Source organism: Gallinula chloropus, assembly GCF_964237585.1.
Source record: "Gallinula chloropus genome assembly, chromosome: 1".
NCBI lineage: Eukaryota > Metazoa > Chordata > Aves > Gruiformes > Rallidae > Gallinula > Gallinula chloropus.
The window spans coordinates 93,368,950-93,392,911 of NC_140085.1; the positions used below are offsets into that span (position 1 = coordinate 93,368,950).

Genomic DNA, 23,962 nt, shown 5'->3' on the forward strand with positions numbered 1-23,962 from the left:
ACATATTGCTTAAAAATCTTTCAGCTGCTTATCTACACGCTCACACAGTATAAAAAGAACAGTCTGTTCTGTAGCTCAGCAGACAGGTACTCAAAGGGCTGAAGAAGATGAAAGGTAGAAAGACTCATTCCAACAAGGCAGTTGCTTTGTCACAGTTTTTGCTTGGATTTTGTCCAGCGGATCCATTTCACAGGCAGTGAGAGAGTTACAGGCAGGTAACTTTATTTAGGAGGTTTAGCTTGCACTGTTATGGGCTCCTGGCCCCTCGGGTATCTCGCTGCCACCAAACATTAGATAATTCTATAGACGGAGAACAACATGAAGAACTCATGTCTGACTGTTCACCATCGGTTACCCCTTGGTCGACTGCTTCTCACCCAAAAAGCCCAGCCAGACAGCAACGGAAGAGCCCACACCTCGGACTGATTAAGACTTGCAGAGTTCACAGCATTAAATCAGAGACAATGAAACGTGGGCCGAGCACGGCTGTGACTGACGCTTACTCCCAGGAAAACCTAGGGAGCGTTTTTCCATCCAAGTGCTGCAACACCAAGAATTAGCTCACCCTAGAAGTACTTTCCTACAGCAACAGTAGTAACAGCTTCTGGAGACCCTGGTATGTTGAGAGCAAGTTCATTTTTACCCCATACTAATATTTCCATAGCTCTCTATCCTGATCTTGCCATGTGCCCCATTTGGGGATGAGCAAGACTCAACATGATATGAGATAACACGAATGTGTCATCAGACCTTTTTTGTTTGAGAGTTCCTACATAAAACGTAACACAAAATCAGTGGCACCCATCGTTGGGTTACCCACTCTGGATACTTACAGTGCATTTGGTGGCTTCCTCTGTGGGACCAACCACCACTAAGTGAAACACGGCTGAGCCCAGGGGCTCAAGTGCAAGCTCCTCACTCCCAAATAAAAAGCGGCTTACGCCTCTTAAGCAGCAGTCTCCCTGCAGTGGGCTGTTTCTGGTCAACTGGAATTCAGAGAACCACTGCCTCAGACTCCAGCACACCCGTGCCCACCATCTGGAAACATGTTACAGCTTTCTGTGGAACCTCGGTCAGACCTGCCGCCCACCGAGCTGGGATCTGAAGAGTCTTTAGAACTGGGGCTCACTAGCTGCCAGTGGTGCATCTCCCCAAAGGAAAGAGTCTCAGATTTGCTGTAGGTCACATGGAGCACACGCTGCATGAAACAGACAGAACCTAGTGCAGGTGATTTGTCCACATACTCAATGAAATGTACACAAAAACAGAAGTAAAAAGCCACTACCGATACCTGTGCATGTCTAGCTTTTAGTGCAGCCTCTTGCTATTTTTGTCCTTTTAATTTTTTAAAAGTTACAGCATGATGCTTACTCTATAACACAGAAAACATCATTATTCCAACATTTCCCCCTGCCCCCCGCCCCAGGTTTTGGCCAGTGCAGAAATCATTGCATTCAAAGCCTCGGCCCCCACTGAAGCATCTTCTCTTTTTCACCCCATAACGCACGGTGCAGTACTTTGTCACCAAGACGCTCTGTACTGGGGGTTAACGGTTTGAAAACAGGTATTACTGTAAGCTGCAGATACCCAGTGAGACACTGGGCTCTCGCAGATCGTAGGACCTCGCCCTCCTTGCCCTCTCACGTACGGTATTCACTCTGTCTTTGCAACATGGGCCACTTCTACCTCGACAGTCTCGATGGCCTGCGTCACTTCAGCCATTTTCTGTCCTTGCTGCTGCGCCAAGACGTAATTCACCACCTGCATGATGCTTTGGTCAGAGAGAGTGGAGACGGACGTACATTCCTCGGTAGCTGCCACCGCTTCGATGGCCTCCAGCGTCTCTCCGGTCACTACCACAGTCTCGATCTCACCACCGCTGATCTCCGTTTCCTGTTCCTGCATGTCAGCCAAAATGCTGATGGCGTGTTCCACTTGCGTCCCCTGGTTGTGGAACTGCAGAGTATCTTTCTCCAGCATGATTTTGCAGGGCACGTAGTCCCTGTGGAACTTCGTCATGTGCTTCCGCAGCGTCCGGGCGTCTATGTAAGCTTCATTGCACACCGGGCAGACGTACGGCCGCTCCCCAGTGTGCGTCCGCACGTGGCGCTTCAACGAACGGGCGTCGGCCCAGGCGACGCCGCAGGTCAGGCACTCAAAGGGCTTCACACCTGCTCTCAGAGGGAAGGGAAGGACAAGGTGACCGCCAGCGTTTGCAAACAGGCGCGAGTGGTGACAGTGGGAAGGGCAGTACACAACAACAGAAGTATTGCTGTGGTTTCTCCATGTGAGAGACCTTGGCTACCGTTTCTGCACTGCAGTGCAACGCAAGCATAACACGCGCCCAGTGGTTCAGATCCTCCACAACAGCTCTGCCCAAGCTAACATTTCACTTTTTAAAAAAAAAAACCACCATAAAAACGCAGTTTCTCCCCTATTTTAAGAACACACCACTTTGTAGAATTCTCATTACTTTTCTTGCCCACGACGCCATTCTAAACCCACTGTTTTACTCAGTGGAATTTGCCGCTTAGGTTCTTACTCACACAGTGTTTCTGTCAGCCTTACCACACACGTCACATCACATCCGAGCTTACTCTGAGCTCATAACGCCACCTACAGCTTTATTCCCCCTCCTCCTCCACAACACACGTTCAAATACTGAGTCTGACGTTCCTGTGAGCTCACTCCCCCTTACAGCAACCAGAGTTCTGTGGCTTGTAGAGTCCAATGGGGCACGGGGGTGGCAACAAACACTACGCCAACCCTGGCTTTTCCTCTGTAACGCTTACTGTAGATTGAGGCTAGGTACCTGCTACAGGATGCTTCCTCTGTTCAGAAACAAACAAAAAAATCTCTATTTCAACAGCCTGACAGCTCTTAGATTTATTTGTAACAGCTCTTTAGAAGAAGACATGCCTCAAAAAGGCAGCTTTTGCCCCAAGATATATGTACATGTAGACTTCCAGCACAAATACTCAAGAATCAGTATCATACCTGATATCTAAAGTAAAAAAGCACAGACTTTCTGATTATTATTGTTCTGTAAAATGTTCTCATGTTTTCCCCAGACATCATCTAATTTACTGCTGTTACAAGTCACAAGGTTGACCAATTACCAGCAGTGGCCTTTTTGTAAATTCAGGCCAATCGCTCTCCTGGTTGAAGAATATTTCATTAACTGTGTTCACCTTCCAACCTGGAGAACATTTTACATCCAATTCTTTGCCACATGTACATCTTCTAATCGCTTCTAAAAAAGTTAAGCCTTCCATTAAAGTTCTGAGAAGGACCAGCTGTCCCTGTGCGTGGCTGGCATTTCAGGAAGATCCCAACAGACACCTCTGGGAAGGACGGGAAGTTAACAAACCAGGACTGGTACATAAACCAACTGGAGAGAATCTGTTCGAACTTCTGTGCATCCTGCAGCACAGGACACGCACAGGCTCGAAGCAACAATTAAACCACCTCTTTCTCCATCATGGTTTTAGGGGTTGAGGGATGTCACGACTACTTGTTTTCTACGTACCTTCGTGATTGTTCATGTGCCTCCTGTATTCCCGGAGCTGTGTGAATTTCCTCCCACAGTGCTCACAAACTCGTTCCAGATTCTGTTTGGCTCTTCCTTTTTTACCATGGGTGGCTTTCTGTACATGCCTTCTGTACAAAGCTTTCTCATAAAACTCCTTACCACATATATTACACCTAAAAAGCATTGAGAAATCTACTGAAGCCATTATTCTATGCTCATGTTACGCTTTTTAAACCAAAATGCACTTCAATCACAGGCAAAGTTTATTGGGAAAACTGTCTCGTTTGACAAGTAGTTCCATAATTAGAAATAACGTTGCTGGACTGAGCTACATTTTCTCTTACTCACAGCCACAAACCTCCCACTTACCGTTCTAGAAAAGCGAGCTCACATACAAAGCTTCCTCAGTTATCGTTATCCTCTTACAACGTCACACGTGTCAGTTCCAGGATTGTGCCAACAACTTCACAGCTGGACCACCCTACATGAAGTCATCCAGCTGTTCTCAAGTACTCAAGACCCCAGAACACATCAATCAATTGGTACTTTAAAAACGGACTGGGCAGTTCCTCTGTGACCGGCTGCGGATCTGCATCATCTCATATTGGTAAGTACATTTCAGTTGCTAAATGAATTTCCTCTTACCTGTAAGGGTCTGTGACAGAATGAGATTTTACATGAGAGTACCAGTCTTTCTTCCAACTGTAACACTTTCCACAGACCTGGCACTGAAATGGCTTCACACCCAGGTGTTTGTTCATATGCTGCCGAAGATCTCGAGCTTCGTAGAAACTCTTCTCACACCTGCAACAGTAAAGGTTTCAGCATCCCAGATAACAAAGATCTCGGTGGTCCTGATTTCAAAGGCACTGGAACCCTTTTCTTTAATGGCAACTGAAGACTCTGAGAAGACATCTACTGTGTCACCAGTGTCTATGCAAAATACAATCCCTTCCCAAACTAGGGAAAACTAAAAGGAACAGCAGCTTCTCTGGAAGTCTGAAATGTAACTCAAGGACCTCTGAAACACTTTTGTCTTTTATGGGTCACTATATTCCTTCTGTTGTATGTTGGGGGGGACTAACAAAGGGCAAACTGACTGGAAGACATCAGAAACTTGTATTATATCATATGAACTTAAAATGATAGTAGCAGCTGCTTCTTCCCTTCACCAGAAAGGGTTCATTACGCAGGTAAACAGGATTTGTTGTCTGTAATGCTTAAGCGTCTTGATTTTAGAAATTAAACAATAACTTAAGAATTCTACAGGAAAGCATCTGAAAGTAGTGACAGTCATTCCTAGAGTGCTGGGCTGTTTGCTAAACACAGGGTCCACTGCAGTGCACACAAGCACATGACACCACAGACTGCATGGGGAATTTTCAGCTTAAACTGAAGTCAACCCTCATGGTAAACAAGGGCAACAAGAGGCTCCAGGCCCTTGACCTGTGACAAGCTCACCGCTCTTCTACCCATCCTACAAGGGAGCACCTGTAGCTACTGGTGACAGCTACGAGCGCACACACGCTCACTAAATAACAGCTGTAAGAAACCAGGGCAAGGTAGCAGTTAAAAACCAAGCTCATGCTCTTCCACACGCGTATTAACTCCTAGGCCAGTGAACAGTTTTACCAGTTCTACCCTACAACAAAGACCTGCTTTTAAAAATCTTTAAAATTGCTAGGATCATTAACGTTAAGAAAGGAGGCCCACCAAAAAAGCCAACCACCAACTTACTGCGTGCACTGAAAGCCACGAACTTCAGGCTTTGGCTGGTGTTTCTTGATGTGTTTACTGAGTCCTGATGCCCTGTGGAAAGATTTTCCACAGATGGAGCAAAGATACTTGGATTCTCCTAACAAAAAAAAAGAAAACAAAAGACATTACAAAGCCAAGCCTCTTTACCTCTGGAATGTTTTGTGTGGTCTATTTCCTTCCTTATCTTAAGTAATCAGAGCACTGTTACAAAGAGAAGTTGGTTTGATTAGACACAGACGGAATTTTTCAGTGTATTTTGTATGTTCCAATGTAATTAATATGCAGAGGGCGGGAGCAGCAACTCAGCATTACTTCACTGTGTGTTTTTAACCACATGCACAATGTCGCAGCTGCTCATTACTCCTGAATTGTGAACAGCCTAAAAAAAAACATTAACTCTTGTGTGAATGAAGCCCCACAACAAACAAATCACAATTGTCTGTGTTCATAAAACATGCAACTTCTCCACCAACGCAGCATTGCTTATGGATGACTCACATCTTGAATGTGTGGAATAACACCTTAAAAAAAAAAAGCTTTCTGCCCCAATTCATCAGTTTAGGAGTGCCAAGTACCAATATAAATTCCTTCATTTCTAGAACAATCTGTCTTAGCAAAAACAGCCTCTTCACTTTCGATTCCACCCAACTCAGGAAACAAGGAACACATTTTCTACACATTACAGTTTTAAAACAAACCTTTTTTTTAAAAAAAAGCATTAGATTATTATACTGTTGTCTTCCACATGCTGAGATCTTTCAAGATACCAAGTTTTTTTAAAATTTCAGCATTACTACAGAAAGTCTTGCAAAACACATGTGGAGATTCTCAGAGACTGAATTTAGCATGCTTTCCTCTCAAAGGACAGGCTGGGAGCGTGAGCGCTCCAGAACATACCAACCCACTGCCTGTCTTTGCTGAACTGACAGGACACAGGCACAAATACGGACATAAGAACATCAGAATGGACCAACCACGATTCCCTGTCCTTGCACAGAAGGTTTCTACAACACTCAGCTACTGCAGAGTAAGCCCAAGCAATATATGTAAAGTGACTGATCTCTGTCTCAGCTGCCTGACCAGAAGAAAAAAGGAGAAACTACCTTTTTTTTTTTCCTCCCTTGTTTTAAACAGTTCCTTGACACTGGAGAACAATGTTAAGGATCAGCAGCATACACAGCCCACCAAAGTAAAAGGAGCCTCTTTCTATCACTTACCAGTATGAATGCTCATATGTTCCTGAAGACTTCTTTTTGTGACAAAAGACTTTTCACACAAGTCACACTTGAACTGTTTCTGTACTTCATGGAGAGCCAAGTGCATTTTTAATCCGTGCTTATACGTAAAGGTCTTTCCACACACCTAAACAAATCAGTATCCGGTGGAATGGGACAAATAAAACTCATTATGTAGTAGGTGTTTAACTTCAAACACAACAAAACCTCCTGCATTTCCTTGGGAACCAGGATGGCCAAGCCTGTGATTTTGCACCAGTAGTGGAACTGGTCTGGTAAAAAAAGGAATACTCAAGGGAAGGCATTCTTCTAGACACAGGAACACGAACTGTCATGATTCAACTTCATTCTAGTTTTCTGTCCTGGGCTACAATAATTTTCATCAGGAACATTACAGCAGTTTTCCCCATTCTGAAGTGGCCTAAATTAACTTGATTTTTAGGACAGAGTGCCGATACTAAAACACCAAGAAAACATGAGTAATTTGATCACAGAATAAAAGGACTTTCTCTTTACCTTGCATGCATGTGGTTTTACACCTGTGTGTTTGAGCATATGTATTCTGAGAGAATAGAGCTTAGGTAGAGTTCTCCCACATATATCACATATAAATTCTCTCTTAGTTCTCCCTTTCACCAAAGACGTGCCTGTCTCTTCTACGCTCGCAGCTCCAGCGTTCACTTCGGTCTTCCGAGTGTGCCGGACGAGGTGGGCTCGCAGGGAGGCACCGTACTGGAACTCTTTTTTACACAGCTGGGGAAGGAAATATTACAGATTTGCTTTGCATTTAGCACTCCAAAATTATGTAGAGCAAACAATAAAAAGGTAATCAAAGGTTCTAAGTAGAGCAACACGACTAGCTAGGTCTACAGCCTCACTCCAGTAGGCATTTTATCTCAGGTTAATTAACAGCTGTAAATCCATAAGGAAAACAAATCCATGTATGAAAAGAGGCAAGAAAAAGAATTACTAACATAATTACTGAATAAATTATCCTAAAGGGAGAGGTTTGCTGATTAAAAAAAACCCAAACCAAACATCCAACTTACTGGGCATTTATAGTCTTTAGACCTTTCATGTTTCAGGGTGTGCATTATAAGTGCGTAGCGCCGCTGGAAGACCATCCCACACTCCGTGCATTTGTGCTGAGGTTCTACTTCATTATTTTCCGTGGTGTCTCTTTTGGGCTGTTTCATTTTTTTCCCTCTTTGTACCAGCTTCATGGCAACCTAAGTTGAAAAAAACCCACATAACCCTTGAAGGAATTTTACTAAGCTGTGTATCTCCTCTGCAAGTTAGTACTAAAAGGTGATGCTTCTATTACTAATTTAGCTCTGTTTACTTAACTGCTAGAAAGATACTTCCTTTCAGTTCACTGCAAAACTCACAGTGGGTGAAAAACTGGTCTTGTTTTAAAACTATAAGCTAATTACAATTATGAACAGATGACTTACCAGTTCAGAGACAACTCAACTATTCAACCCTAAATAACTGCCTCAGTGAGACCTAAGGGAGAGTTACAGAGGAACCACAAAGTACCACAACTCACAACTTCTGTCAGATGTTTCCAACCCTTTCCTGAACTCCAGCTTCCCTTTTCAGGATTTACATTTGTATTACTAGAAAAAGTAAAAAAAACAAACAAAAAAAGCCTAATTAATTTTTACCTGTCAGTAAAAACTATTCATAACCTGTAAAAAAAAAGTATGTATTTAAGTAAAGCTACTTCCAGTTAAGAACATTCCTGCTTTACTACTGTATTTTTTGTTAGGCACTAGTGGTTTTGTGTGTGGCAGTATTGCCAGTGCTGCCTGGAGCTGATAATCTCATTTTCCTTTGTAGAAACCTGCTGTCAAATTCTTTAAAAGTCAAACTGTAAGCGATCAGGCTGGAACTCCTGGTATTGGGCATCTCCCCTTCAGGTCTCTAGGAATAAGGCAGGGAAAAAAGTACCAGTAAGCCCATTTCTTCTTCCTATTCCCTCAAGTGAGGTATCTAGCAGTTTATGAAAACATGCTTCCACATCTCAAAACCAAAGTGAAGCTCAACACAGAAACACCTTTTTTAAAAAAAAATATTTTCCACAGGTGATCACTGTCTCTAGACGTCATATGGCCTCAAGCTGCGCCAGGGCAGGTGCAGATTAGACATTAGGGAAAAGTTCTTCACCAGAAGGGTTATTGGGCATTGGAACAGGCTGCCCAGGGAGGCAGCTGAGTCACCATCACTGGATGTGTTTGAAGGATGGGTAGATGAGGTGCTCAGGTTTAGTAGACAACAGGTACAGTTGGACTCAGTCTCAAAGCTCTTTTCCAACCTAATGATTCTGTGACTCGGTGGTTAAGGGGCCAGATGTGAAAAATGCAAAATAACAGAAGCTGTTCCTGAAGGTAGATTTCTCCCCTCTTCCCCCCACCCCAAAACAGAACAAAAATGTGTCATTTTCCAACCATCGTAAACAGGTTGCTAAACTGGTGCTGCTTTTATCAACTGGGCTTTAAGTTGCTCATCTGTAAAAGCAGAGTGATGCTACAATTTCTATCCACATGGCTGTTGGAAGGATAACAAACTACCCCCAAGCCTGTGGGACTGGTAGCTGTAGTATGTAAACACCTCACAAAACACCCTTGGAAATTAACAGTTCCTTGTAAGATTTGGGCCAACATGCAATGAGCAATGCAAAGTGTATCCTGTCCCAAAACCAGATATATTTATGTCAGCTACCCATAAGCACTAAAAGATTAAAAGCTCCTGAAGGGGAAAGAGTAAGGCAACCCTTTCATTTAAAAAAAGAAAAAAAAAAAATACATTGAAACAACTAGTTCAATTACTAAACACTGAGTATGCCTGAGTGCCAGAGTTTTAATACCAGTGCTTTCTGGAGACTTTGTTGAACCAACCCCAGTATAAAGGTTGCAGGGCTGCATTACTGTGACTTAGGAGTATGTTTTAAGATCTACAAAGGATGTCAATTTTCTCATCCCCAATGCTCTGTTTTCAAGTCTTAACAAATGACTCGCTCTCTAACAGATAAACTCATTTGTCTATGACTAACATACACACATACTAGTTAAGAATTCAATTCCCAGATCATTAAGAATTTTAAGAAGAAGATACACCTTCTGTCCAACCGTAAGAAGCTGTGAGGAGATACTCAAGCTGGGCTAAGGTCACTGAGCATTCTAAATATCTTCCATATGGGATGATTTTGATGCCAATGGCTGGGGTTGGGGTTTTTTTGCACAACTGTCACAACTTAGCAGTTACTTTGTTTTGCAGTGATGTTAATCACCCAGAAAAGAAACACATTTCCCAGACAGTGCTTGGAATCAGGGAACAGACTTTTCAGATTGGTCTCAACAAACACAGGATGATTACTGACAACAGGCCTAAAGACAGAGAGAATACCTGCTGTATCGCAGACTTAGGATTTGTCTTTCTGTTCTGCAGTTTTTTTTCAATTCCTTTATGCAACCTGATATATCCCCCTTCACTAACAGAACGCTGGCGAAGCTTGCTTCTGTACGTATCGTCCTGGCTGCCAGCTACGCCTTCCGCTTGTGAAGCTGGAACGCTCTGTTCTTGACTTTGCCCACCAGGCTGGAGTGTTTCTGAGGAGTCCTCAGAAGCAGCATCCGTGTTTGCTTTATCCCTTTCCTTTTCATCTGCCTCGAGTTCTGCTTTAGTTTTTATCTCTGCGGCTTCCACGGGCAACGGCTCAGCGTGTATGACAGACGCGGCGCCGGACGAAGCGTTCTCCAGCAGCTGCATTTTGATGCCGTTTCCAGCTGCGTCACGCGGCTCTTCGGGCTTCCCAAGGCCATCCAGAGTGATGGCCACAGGCCCCGGGGGCAGGGCCTCAGGCTGGGGTGCTGGTGCCTCCTCTGGCCCAGCAGCTGAAGGAGCTCCATTCACAGCCACCGGAGCTCCATTCACAGCCTCCGGCTCCTTGCTGGCTGCTGGCTCAGGTTGCTCAGCCCCTTCCATGGGCTGTGTCTCAGCCTCAGCCTGCTCTGCTACATTCTCTGTTGACTCTACCGTGTGCACATCTCCCTTCTGGTACACCGTGATTTGCTTCTCTTCCATCTGCTTGTGCACGTTTTCACAGATTTCGAGGACCTCTGACATGAAGAGATGCCGGGCAAGCATGGCCACTTCTGCCATGCTGCAGAAGTCAAAAGTTAGCTCTGAAGTGTAAGCAAATTCCAGTAAAGGCAGGAAACTGGACTTGCAGAACCCTACCAGGAATAAAACAAGAGATTAGAACCAACACCGATGGCCCCGAATTACACCAAAATATCCCTTGAGGGACACAACACTTCACCTTTGACATGGTTAAGGCTGAAATTTAGAGCCAAACACAGCTGCAAGTAACATTGAAGCCCTTTCTCTGGGACTCAATTAATTGTCATTTACACAAAAGCATCCTCCTTGGGTGTTTTCTACAGGAAGTAAGCTCAGACAACTTTTTCAGTAAGTAAGGAAAGTATTTTCAGAATAAAATACTCTAGAAGAACATTTCAAGGTGCTTGGAGAGCCACAATTTTTTCAAGCAGATTAACCCTAATTTAACCAAAGTCTTTCTGAACCTGCTACATTCAGAAAGTAGTCAGGACTTAAGTAACAACCAACGTGGCAGAAAAAGCAGACAAGAAAGTAGTTAATGAAAAAAAATAACGTGTGTGTATATATATATATATATATGAAATGCTTCAAAACCAAGCATTTGGTATAATTTTCCTTAGTTCTGTAAATCTCAAATCGAGTATTTAATTTGGGGGGGAACCTTCTGGACCATCATACTAGAACTATTGTTAATGCACGTCGACAGTTCATGCAGAGACAGACACAGTTAAGCAGCTAAGGAGAAAGCAACGCAGTAGGCATATGTTCTGTACAATATTCTTCATCCCTACAAAGCTATTTTTAGAACATTTATTTTAGGACTGTCTCCTATCTTTAAGGTACCAGAAGGTTTGGGAAATAAGTGGAAACATGTACAACAGCGTGTCACAGACATAAACAGTTCAGTATTTGTTCAGCAAACAGCTGAGAAGCTACTCAACATCTCCTCTCCATGTATTCAAGCACTGACATTTGTGACTGACACAAGGATAAGAACATGCCTAAGCAAGGTTAAAAAAAAGCTTCTCAAATTTTAAGATGAAATCCCACAGTCCATTCAATGTGGAAGATCAGATTATGCAACACCAGAGCGATCACTTTAGCATTAAAATCCATACAAAATAGCTTTAGATTAAAAGAGAGAAAAAGCAAGATAAGATACTTGGTTGTCTTGAACACTCAAAAAAGACTGAATCAAATACTGTACACCTTACTTAGGATATTATGATTTCTAGCTTCGAAACCCACAACAATTCACCTGACAGATCCACTACAGCTTCATGACTAGAGACAGCTCCCTTTTCAATGAAGAGCTCTCGGAAGTACTCGCTGTTGGCTGCCAAGACAGATTTGTGAGCTTTGTATTCCTCTCCTTCAATCAGCAGAGTCACATCACAGAACTGATTGGAAAGCCTCTGCTGATTCAGTTGGTTTAAGACTGACAGACAATGTTTGGAAGATGACTGCTTCACAAGGCCCTTACTGTCAACCTGTCATAAACAACATTATGAGAACTTCATTACATTTAGACTGTGCCTTTTTATGCATTCACACTGAAACACAGAAAAGGGTTATTTTCTGCAACTGTACAATCAGTTCAAGAGAGCTGTGCTATTACAGCTTAACTTTACCATGGGTTTCCTTCTTTAGATGCACCAAGTCTCACCCTCCCTCCAAACAGAGTTAAAACAGACAGCTGGAGCATCAGGAAGACATGCTCAAACAGCTCTTCGACCATGTTTTCCAAGGCTGCAGTCTGAAACGGTTTCCAGACTCAAAAGTCTTTTACATGCAGACAGGCCCCCCGTTACCATGAGTAACATAATCTTATATATATAACAATTTATTAAGGAACAGATATGGATTCCATGAGAATCTTCTATGTGACGTTTTACTACTTATACTTTTGCCATTCATTTTCCCTTGGGCACTATATGCATAGATAGGAGCCTGAGTGACTTTATTTTCCAAAGATGATACACTACAGTTAATTTTGTGTCATATATACCAGCAACCCATTTCCACACACTGAGTATCTTTGGCAAAATTTATATTGCCTTGTTTTCCATTGTTGTGACTATCTTGCAATAATAAGTATGTGACTAAGAACGCATTGACAAACATTTTAAATGCATTCAGATGTAAACAATGGTACTTACAAAAACAAGCTCATGCTTTGCTATTGGCTTCTTCTTCACAGGCTTTGGGGATGCAGCTGGGATTGATGTTGTATTACTCAATTCATCATCTGTTTCATTACCATCTTCATGAGATCTTACATCCAGTCCTAGCTCCTCCAGCATTTCAGAAGGATCTGTCAGAGATCTAGAGCGATCTAGCTTCTCCTGGCACTTGCTGCATTCTTTAATGTAATCTTTAACCTGCTTAAGAATACCTAAGAAAAATTAATGGAGCTTAATTAGATTTATAATCTTCATTTAATTTACCTTAAACATGTAATTAAATATGCCAGTGATTAGCAAAGTGTTATTGTATACTTACTGAGAAAAATTAAGCCAGTCACCCTACACGTTCCTTCTCTGACTTCTTACCACTTCTGCCTCCCTCACACAATTGTATAATATTGCCTGTCAGGGCTGTAATGCACCTGTAATTTGGGGTAGGACATTTGGAGCATCACTCTATCAAGCAGACCCTCCTAGAAAGAGTTTTAAGCCTAGAAAAAATATTTCTATTTATACATTCACCCAAAGAATGCCAAGACAAGGAAAGCTGCAACCTGATCCTGTATTTAGCCCACACAAGTGGTCCCACTCTGCTTGGGAAGGGGATGAAATTTGGGAGGCTCACCTGAGGGCTCTTTCAAAATTGGGACTGTCTCACGTGCAATGGCACTGATATGTATTATCAACACCAATTTAAACCAATTGCCTATGACTTCGGAATTTTAAGGAAATTCATTTCCCACGACTACTTTAACCAGTGTAAGTAAATAATCTTAGATACTCAACAGTTCCTAAGCTCAGGATCCTCCTCTAGGTACCAAAGCATTTTCAGTGCATGGCTTTCAACCCAAATTTGTTTTCTTCAGTAGGACAAGGGAAAAGCACAGCATACCTTAACAACCTAACAGCAGTCGTGCCTCTGTAGTTCAAAATCAGCTCAGAACCTTGGCTGACAGAGTTATAGACCTGCACTACTCACACCTTTTCAGAGTATGAGATGCACTAAGGTAGCGTACGCATCTCTGTAGGGTCAGGAAAACACTGACTTCAGGTGACCTGAGACATTCATGCCCATTTCAAACTTTTCTTTCTTTAAGATTTCCTTGATTTCTGATGAAAACAAGGCTGGCTCTCAGGACTGAAGGTCTCTGGTCTTCAGACCCCATCTCTAGCACCCTGCCTGGCGCCCAGGCCACACTCCATCCCATTGCTTCCCAGTTACAGAACTGCAGCCACAACAGACTGGCACCAGTCTCAGGATGATGACTGGGTCAAAGCTTCTGTCCACTAGCAGCAGAAGAGTATTTTCACAGCAGTGGAAAACAATGTTTTCAAGGAGACACAGACATGAAGCAAAATGCTTCAACTGAAAGCAGGGCAAGAATTTTAGTATTCTCAGTGCAAGAGACACAAGAGAACGTATGTTGTGCAAATAAAGGTAACCAATAACATCAAAAGATGTAGATTCTATTTAAAATGACCTCTTCTGACAGACAGACAATATACTGAGGTCCATTACAGTTTCCAGCATGTGCTAGCACAACCCAATATTGGGTAGACAACAAGGTCCCAGATACAGGCAAGATGACCATCACCTTGAATGGATATATCAACTTTGAGATATCAAATCCTTTTTCACATCAAAGATCTTCAAGTCAACTAGATCTGGACCGCAAATGAAGACAGGGAACACTAAAGCTGCAATGACAGATGTGTTGACTGATGGACCAGAAAAGCAGAGGAGGAGAAACAGTTCTAACAGAAACTGGGCCCTGGGCAACTGAAAAGCAGGATATTTGTTTAATGAATACATAGGACTAAAAGTAGAACACCAAATCCAAAGGGAACATAGGTACCAAGTTACTGACTTCACCCAAAAAAGGGCCCAATTGGGAATTATTGCTGTTCATACAGTAACCATTTCTAAAGGCTGTGACATCACTCAGGACCCAGCTTAGAATTAGTTTGGTCTTTTTAGCTTGTCATTGGAACAGACAAATATAACAATGAATGCAGGGACTATGAACCATCCATCACTGGCAGCTCTGCTGTTTAAACACGAACACCATCCACAGGCTAGCTGGAAAAGGTACTGCGAGGTTAAAAGCTAAACTAGGTCACGTGGAACGACTCACCACCCCGTACAAAGCACAGAAGTTGAGAAATCGCTACCTTAAGCAGGCTGCCTGCCCAGCGCTTGGGTGGGGACAGAGATGCTCCTCCGCGCTTCCACGCACTCAGGACAGCGCTACCGCACGGGAAGCCCGAGGACACAGCCCGCTGACCGAGGTGCAGCTGGCAGAGCCCGGCCTGTCACTGAGGGAGCTGCCCAAAGGCGGGGCGCTTTGGGATGGTGCGTTCAGTCACTCCGCCAGAGACGTTCCCTCCCGCTTCCTCTCGGGGAGAGCACACGGCCAACCTTCCTCCCAAACCCGGGCTGCCGTCCCAGCGCCGCTGGGGCTGCAACCCCGGCCTCCCCCGCCTCCCCCGGCCCCCATCTCGGCGGGGCTTCTCCCGCTGCCCGGCCGAACTGCACACACACACACACCCCCGACCCCCGGGCACTCACCTCGCCACCAGTACTTCTGCGAGAGCCCCTGCCAGGTCTGCAGCCGGGTGCGGTGGGCGCCGTCGGGCGCCAGGTGGGCGGCGCGGATGAGGCGGGCGCGGCGCTCGGCCTGCAGCACCACCTCGAGCTCGGCGAACCGCTGCTGGTCCCGCTGCCGCCGCTGGTAGTAGAGGGTGCCGCCGCGCACCACGTAGCAGGCGGCGGCTTTGCGGATCTTCCGCTTGGCGTTGCCCTCCGTCCCCGGCGCGTAGGGCTCCCGCTCGTTGGTCAGGTAGCGCAGGATGGCCAGGTAGCTCTCCTCGCTGGACATGGTGGGAGGGGGTCGGGGGAGAGCGGGAAGGGGAAGGAGAGGGTCGGGAGGAGGACGGGGGAAGAGGGTGAGGAGGAGGACGGGGTGTAGGGGTGAAGGGGCAGCCTCCGCGCGGCTCCCCGCGCCCTCTGAGCCACGCCGGGCTTGCCCCCTCGCTGGCGGGCAAGGGCGCGGTGCTGGGCACCGCCGCTCTCGGAGGGCGGGGAAGGGCGGGGGGGGAGGGGGGGAGGAGGGTCCGGCTGTCGCCCCCCCGGGGCAAACGCGGCTGCCGGGCAGCGTCTCCGCGCGGGACGTGGTCCTCCCAGGCCAGTCACATGCGGCGGAGTCGCTGGGGGAGAGGCGCTCCGGCCCTGGCCGGGGGGGCCCGGGGGGCTGCGGAGGCGGCTCCCGGGGCAGGGGAAGCACGCGCGGCCGAGGGAAGGAGGCTCGGGGCCTCCCGCACCTCCGCCGCCCCTCGCCCGGGCGCGGGGAGCCCTGAGAGCGCAGGCGGCGGGTCCGGCGGGAGCCAGGCCCGGAGGGGGAACTGGAGTTTCGCAGCCAGCGGCGGCGGGTGGGAGGGAGAAGCTCGGGCAGCAGCAACGGAAAGACAAAATGGCTGCTGCACAAGAGGAAGTGAGGTCACAAGCCCGCGCGCATGGGAGGGGCAGAGGGCTCCGGGAGGCGCAGTTAAGTAGGAGGTGCGAAGTCGCCATCTTGGAACCGGGCAACAGAGAGGCCGGGCGGAAAGCTCGGGACGGCCATCTTAACGCCGGCCAGAGCGCGTGCGGGCGGGCACGGCCGCGGCGCCGGGAGGAGGGGCGCTCCTGAGGCGGGACCTCGGCAGCCCGAGCTCCGAAGCGGGGCTGCCTTCGCTTCAGAGCTGCCGCGGGAGCCCGAGCTGCCAGGAGCCCGGGACCGCGACATCATCTTCCTGGAGCTGCGCAAGGCGTCCAGCAGCGCCCAGCGCGGCATCCCGGTCTCTAAATTGCAGAGACACGGACTGGGTGGGTGGACCAGTCGGTGGATGAGGAGCTGGCTGGGTGGTTGCACCCGAAGAGTTGGGGTCACTGGCTCAGTGTCCATGTGAAGATCCGTGATGAATGGTGTTCCTCAGGGGTCAGCACTGGGACCGGCACTGTTCAACATCTTTGTCAGTGACACGGGCAGTGGGATCAAGTGCACCCTCAGCAAGTCTGCTGATGACACCAGGCTGTATGGTGAGGTCGACACGCTGGAGGGAAGGGATGGCATCCAGAGGGATGCTGACAGGCTGGAGAGTTGGGCCCATGCAAACTGCCTGAAGTTCAACAAGACCAACTGCAAGGTCCTGCATGTGGGTCAGCACAATCCCAAGTACAGCTACAGGCTGGGCAGAGAATGCATTGACAGCAGCCCTGAGGAGAAGGACTTGGGGGTGCTGATCGATGACAAGCTCTTGAAGCACAGGAAGTTCCGCACCAACATGCAGAAAAACTTTTTCACAGTGAGGGTGACAGAGCCCTGGGACAGGCTGCCCAGGGAGGTGGTGGAGTCTCCTTCTCTGGAAATATTCAAGACCCATCTGGACGCTTGTCTGAGTGATATGTCCTAGGGAGCTGCTTTGGCAGGGGGGTTGGACCCAATGATCTCTCAAGGTCCCTTCCAACCCCTACAATTCTATGATTCTATGATAAGAAGGAAATTCTCCCTTGTGGGGGTGGTGAGGCCCTGGCACAGGCTGCCCAGAGAACCTGTGACTGCACCCTCCCTGGCAGTGTTCATGGCCAGGTTGGATGGGGCTTTGGGCAACCTGGGCTAGTGGAGGGTGTCCCTGCCCATGGCAGGGTGTTGGAACTTGATCATTTTTTGAGGTCCCTTCCCACCCAAGCATTCTGTGATTCTGTTGAAGTGTGAGCATACCTATCAGGAGTCTCATAGCTGGTGACAGCTGCACCAGCATGGGCAGAGTGGCTCCATGGCTGTGCCTTGGCACACTGTGGGCACACTTTTTTCTCTGTAAAAGGAAAGAAAAAAAATATTCTGTCACCTGCTGGTTTTCCTTGTCTTGAATTCTGACCTTGCTTTTTTAACACCTGTAAGACAGACATAAAATGCAGTACCCCAGGCAAGGAGCATAGCTGTCAGTTACCCTTCCTCCCCATGTGCTTAGTAGTACCTGTGAGACAGTATCTGGAAGTCCATCTCTCCCCCAGATGCAAGATACTGACTGGATGGAGCAAGTCTGGCAGAAGGCTGCAGAGATGATCATGTATCAGAGCATAAGGGATGAGGTGAGGCTGAGAGACTGTCTTTTTCAGCATTAAAAAGCGTTGGTTTTGTGAGGACCTTGCTGCTGCCCACAGCTACCCCACCAGAGGATAGAGAGGAGATGCAGGCAAGCTCTTCTCATAGTTGTATACCAATAGGAAACAGGCACAGGCTAGAACACCAGAAATCGTAGTTGTGTAGTTGTGTTTCCTGAGGGCTTTTTTAGGATTGGTTTTGTTTTTTTTTTAAACCATGGTGGTAGTGAAATACTGGACTGAGTTGCCCCAGGAGATGGCAGAACCTGTCTGGAGCTGAAGAGCTGGATACAAATGTGACCTGATCTAAATAGACACGCTTTGAGGAATGGGTTGGACTTTAAAACCAAAATTATTCAGTGGGTCTACTATCATTTGGGCTGAGTCACCTGCCATTACATGAGGTTAAGGCCCTGCTTTGAACAGGCTGCCTCACTCACTGGAAGCACATAGCTGCTTTCCTGACAGGGGCACCAAGATAACAAATCAAGCCCTCAAATCTAACAGGTATTACTTGTGAATTTATTGATGCTGCATTGTATCTCATCCAGAAAACAGAGGTGGCTCATTTTTTTTCCTATGCTTTTAGTCAGTCAGAGGGCATTGCTTTCCCCAGCCTCTTGATCAGAACTACAGCAAAGCCTGGGCACACTGCCTACACATTGTTATTACTGTGGAGTAGCCCAGATGAATACCTGACATGAAAAGTTTTAATGGGAATTGCTACAGGAACCCTTATCTGCATTCTGGAAGTTAAAAAACAAAGTGTAAATTGGTGTGAAGTACATGCACACCATCAGCTACGTTGGAAGATCCTTCAGAGTTTGTTCCAAGTGCTGCTGCATAGATCATAATTGCAGAAGAATGGCCTGGGTCAGAAAAATCCATTTAGCTCACCGTAGGAGTGCATGGTAGGACCTCGTCAGGAACAGTAAGGCTGAACACAACTTCCAACAATCCGTGTTTTTGCTACTTCTGACCCAGGAGTTGCACCTAGGCCTTTGTGCATAACAGCCATCAGTACATGAAACCAATCCATTCCCTTTCCTCAGCTGTTTTACCCTCTACAACAATGCGTTCCACAAGAAGAGCAGCAACCTTCTTAAGTCACTTAAAGCAGAGGGCACTGCTTCACACATCCTTTGGTATGCACCTCTCAACTTAGAAACCACTTTTTATGCTACTTGACACATGCAGAATAAACTTGTACTTGTGTGCTTGTTTTGTCCTCCAGGCAAGATCAGCTTCTCAAACATCGTCTCCATCTCCCCTGCCACCTGGGCCATTCCTTAAAGCCTTAAGAAACGTGTGCTAATACAGCAGGTTGTCTTAAGAAACCAAATGTTTTATGGCAACAAGGTGTTTTTCAGTGTGCAAAGCCAGGCATGGTTATTTCACAGATACTTCTCTTCAGTGTCTCTCCCCCAATGTGAAGAGAAGATATGGCACAAGTTATAGAAGTTGGTTAGACATTTATTCAGCATGACTAACAGCTCAGAGTTAGCGCTTCCCACCAACACGGGGAGCAGAAACCTTCACTGGTTTGACAATCTTCTGCTTCGGTGCTGCCTTTGTGGGAGCCTGCAGAGAAATGAATGAGATCAATGTGATTAACTTGTAAGTAATAATGAAGTGGATGCTGGTGGTCAATATATTGTTACCAAGTTCCTAGAGAGTGAAGATGACACATCCAGACAAGTTTTTTAGCTACCAAGAATCTGACATACAGCAAGAATGTTGCTTTACTGTAATATTTACTACTTCTGTAAAAAAAGGTTCATTTTATTCAGCTGTTTGGGTATGTTGAACTTTTGTCCTGAAGTTTGGTCAACGTGCTTCCAGATCAAAATAGGCAAGCAAATGCTTCTTCCAAACACAAAGGGGAATTTGCAATGAAGCACTGCAACAGAATGTTGTGTTGCAACACCGTATACTCTGATTTCTGTCCACCTCTTGCAACTTACCTTTGCAGCAGAAACAGCAGTTTTCTTGGTCGCCTGCTTTGCCTTCTTGGCTTCTTTTGCAGCCCTGTCAATTCACAGGGAAAAAAAGAAGTTATTTGTGTCTGCTGTTTAGTTTTTGTCTTGGCACTGCAGGAAGTTGTCCTGGTTTCGGCTATGATAAGAGTTAATTTTCTTTCTAGCAGCTGGTGTTTGGCAGTCAGGGTGAGAGCAGTGCTGTTAACACCCTGATGGTTTTAGTTGTTGCCAAGCAGTCAAGGAGTTTTTAGTTGTTTTTACAGCCCTGCTAACAAGAAGGCAGGAGGGGTGCACCCAGGAAGCTGGGAGGGAAGACAACCAGGCCAGGTGACCCAAACTGGCCAAAGGGGTTATCCATGCTCAGCATAAAGGGGGGTGGTGAGGAGAGGAGCACACAGCTCCAGGACACACAGTTTTTGGGAACAGTTCAGCTTCAGGACAGGTCTAAGCTGCGTGGCTTGAACTGTGTGGTTCAGTGAGAAACTGCTTTGTGTATCACCAGATTTGTATATTTTACTATAAAGTCCTATTACTGCTTGCTCGCTCTCTGCTGTCCCAGTAAGCTGTCCTTATCCCAATCTACGAGGTTTGCCTTTGGTTTTTCTTTTCCCCCCTCCAGAGAGAACATCTGTGTGGTGCTCAGCTTCCCAGCTGGGGGCAAAACCACAACAGAAGTCCACGAATTGGAGACAGGAATGCATTATTTCATTGTTTATACTCGGCATTTAGTACCCTCTAGGAGACTACTAGAGACTCAGAGATAACAGTGAGTGACAAAAAGCAGTATCTTCACAATGGGGGAAGGAGAGATGAGGCCCTTTTGCTGCTTCTACCTCTTGATGAAGTTACGATTATCTCCAAATAAACAAATAAAACCCCCAACCAAACAAAGCACCAACAAGCCAACAGAAAAGCTTACAAAACACACAAGCTCATTTAGCATTTAAGCTTTTGTGATGAAAGCACTAATAAACTTTGAAAAGCCTAGGATAGCTCCGTTCATCTCCGATTTCTCACCGGATAGCTTGTTCCCTCTGCGCCTTCCGCACTTCGGGCTTCTGGTTACGCTTGGCCATGATCTCGGCTAAAGACGCGCCAGTGATAGCCCTCTGAAACTTCACTGCGCGACGCGTGCGCTTCTTCTGTATCTCTTCCTAAAATGGCAGGGGAAGAGACAGACAATTAGCATCACAAGACATTAATTAACAGGCTAAAGACAATTACAGAAACAAGCTGCTATTAAGATTGAAGCTATTATAAAACTGTATGCAGGAGTAGGATTTTACTCCCTGTTTTGCAGACAGTGCATTTCTTCATTTGCCAAAGCAGATATATAGCTCAAAAAGAACAATGCGTTATCCCTTGCAAGGTATTAAAGTCTTTTGGAAGAATGTCACAAGTTCAGCCTTCTGTAACTCCCAGGGAAAAAAAATGGGGGAGGGATAAAGTCAGCTTTGGTTGAATGTTTTGAAAGGAAGACTGTTTCAAGTGGGATCACAGTGCTGTGCCATAGCGTAACCCATCGAGCCTCAACCTTTCCATCTCCAAACTGGTAAAAACATTGACTGAACACACCTGTGAGCTCTTCGAAATGCTCCTCTCTCAAAGCGCAGGTTTAAGCAAGAGCTCTGGAAATACTCATGCTACATGCCCTGTTCTCTTTCTCATGCAACGCCAACTACACAGGAATGACTTGCTACTATGTTACAGCCCAATGTTTTCAAGAGTACATGAAAAGCCTCCCCACCCTTTAACCCACATCATCTGTTTGGAAATGTGACACATCAGATTCTCAGCTCTATGCTATCGTCATTCAGGAAGTCTACAAAGTCTATGTACTTAACAGGATTACCCACTGTCTGGGAAACCAAGTTTTCAAAACATACAATGCTATTCATGCAAGTGTTAAAACCAACTGAACCTACTGTGGTTCTGAGTGAGGCCTCAAAGAAGTCATAAAATACAAATGCAGTGCTTTTGCTGAACTGGTTAGCTTTCAAATGTAAAGCAGCAGCCATACTCACATAAACACACTCACGTTTTCATCGTGACTAGCCAGTCATCATGCTAGATACATAGGTTGTGCTTCTGCTGAACAGCAGCATACCAAAGCTACCTCTATTCTAGCACCATATCTTTTGATGGAAAACTTCAGAGCAGCGTCAGTTGGTGTGTACTTACTGACTGTCCTTTCTTGTGTTTACGCCGGTACAGAACAGTCCAGTTGATTTGACGGGGGTTTCTCTTGGACAGGAATGCAGACTCACATTTTGCATTCAAGAACTGAAAAACCTGAGAAGGTAAAGTATTTTGTGTGAGCTTTGTTTCTATGATGGACACATTACATTAACACTTCAAGTAATTATTTGTTTTTCAACAGCAATGCTTTTGTATTTCTTTCCTCAGCTCTGAAAACCCAAAGGCTAAGAATAATTTAAAAGATTGGAAGTTTGGCATTTTGTTCCATTGACTAACCAAGTCATTCTAGAAGTTTTGCAAGCCCAATTTAGTTCTCACAATAAACCCTAATACTACAGGTTTTGTTTTCATAACACAATGAAGCAGCTTATTTTTTCCAAGGAAAACTCAAATCACCACTTGCACCCACTGCTGCACTGCATTCTAGTTACAGCAGGAACAGCCATACCCAGCATCGTATTTTTCAAGCATCTATCCTCAGGTAACTATGTGCTTCCTGTATGTGTAAGCGAGTCAAAACTTTGCTCAAAGAACACACAGAGACCAATATTCCACCCAATTCCTTCTTGCAGTTACATGAACCTCCCCTGCCTAGCGTAACAGGCAGAATTAGCAGGCTATGTGGCCGTACAATTACATGAAGTGTAAACAAATTCCCAGGAAAACATCTGATGATTCAGTCCATTTACCTAACCATCCTTTCCCAGAAGATTCCAAATAGGCAGACTACTGTACTAGAATATTCAAAACCCAAACCCCATGCTGTGAATAGAAATATGCTGTTCCTGTCTACAACAGTCCTATCAGTATAAGCTGGGACACCCCAAAAGGGTTCTCCTCCCTATTTTATTCCAATGATCCCTACCCAAATCACCTGAACTGTAAGACCAGCTGATTGCTTCAGCAAACCCAAGCATTAGATGCAGCATGTCTAAATACCGTCTTCCACAGAACTTCGGTACTTCAGACCAGACGCTTTAAGACACCCTTCCCAAACCACAACCTAAAACCGGACTCAAAACCCCCCAGCTACAGCGCAAGCACAGTTCTCCCGTGGACCAGGCCTGACAGCAGGCGTGACATCTGGGCACCGACGGAGGCACTGCGATGCCATTATCCTCACGCCGCTCAACGCGAACAGTTCAGACAGACGCTACGGCAACACCCCCGGGGAAGGCGGCAAACACCCGAGCTCCCCTCCGCGCACCCGGTGCGAGGCCTCCGCATCCCACCGCGCCGCGCTGGCCTCCCTCTCAGGCCTACTGGCCTCTCCCTCCTCCGAGGCCCGCTCCCGACAGTCCCAGGCAACCCGGGGGGCTCGCCTCGGCTTCCCTGCCTGGCCCCCGCCCTCACCTTGCCGTCGGTGCGGGCGTAGCGGCGCCCATGGCCCGGGTAGATCTTGTACCCGCTGAAGCTGCACAGCTCGACCCTGCGCGGGAGAGAAGAGTTAGTGGGGTTAGCGGAGGGCGGAGGCACGGCCCTCCGGCGGCCTCCCCGCGGCGGATGGCCCCGGATGGGGCGGCGAGGAGCCGCTGAGCCTCTTACTTCATGATGGCGGCAGCTCCGAAGCTGGCGGCGGCCGGGGCGAAGAGGAAGAGAGGATGACGGGAAACGGCGTTCCGTGCGCCGCGCGCAGCACGCCGGGACGGCTCCTCCCGCGCCGCGCCTGACGGGAGCGGAGAGACTGAGGGCGGGCGGGCAGCTCCCCGGCCGGAGGGGGAGCGGGCAGTCTTTGCAGGGGTGCTGGCGCCGGCCGGGCTTTACCGCTATTCGGTTAAACTCTCACCGGGCGGCATCAATAGGTGGAA

The 23,962-nt window shown here is 46.5% G+C and overlaps 2 protein-coding genes across 2 annotated transcripts; both read right to left on the bottom strand.

Annotated features, from left to right (window-relative positions):
• Positions 1 to 737: 737 nt before the first annotated feature.
• ZBTB11 (zinc finger and BTB domain containing 11) lies at positions 738 to 15,715 on the bottom strand (the record flags this gene model as incomplete). The annotated part of the gene is made up of 11 exons (XM_084279145.1): positions 738 to 2,171; positions 3,530 to 3,705; positions 4,178 to 4,336; positions 5,270 to 5,387; positions 6,508 to 6,652; positions 7,042 to 7,278; positions 7,575 to 7,754; positions 9,934 to 10,763; positions 11,909 to 12,140; positions 12,810 to 13,045; positions 15,406 to 15,715. 11 exons carry the CDS (start codon positions 15,713 to 15,715, stop codon positions 1,654 to 1,656), a joined length of 3,141 nt encoding a protein of 1,046 aa, XP_084135271.1. The 3' UTR covers positions 738 to 1,653.
• A 3,713-nt stretch (positions 15,716 to 19,428) lies between these two features.
• On the bottom strand, positions 19,429 to 23,868 carry RPL24 (ribosomal protein L24). Its single transcript, XM_084266440.1, has 6 exons — positions 23,700 to 23,868; positions 23,508 to 23,583; positions 22,137 to 22,247; positions 20,973 to 21,109; positions 19,941 to 20,004; positions 19,429 to 19,557 (listed from the first exon to the last, which is right to left on the bottom strand). The coding sequence occupies exons 1-6, from the start codon at positions 23,702 to 23,704 to the stop codon at positions 19,477 to 19,479; spliced, it is 474 nt and encodes a 157-aa protein (XP_084122566.1). The 5' UTR covers positions 23,705 to 23,868; the 3' UTR covers positions 19,429 to 19,476.
• Between the last annotated feature and the right edge of the window lie 94 nt (positions 23,869 to 23,962).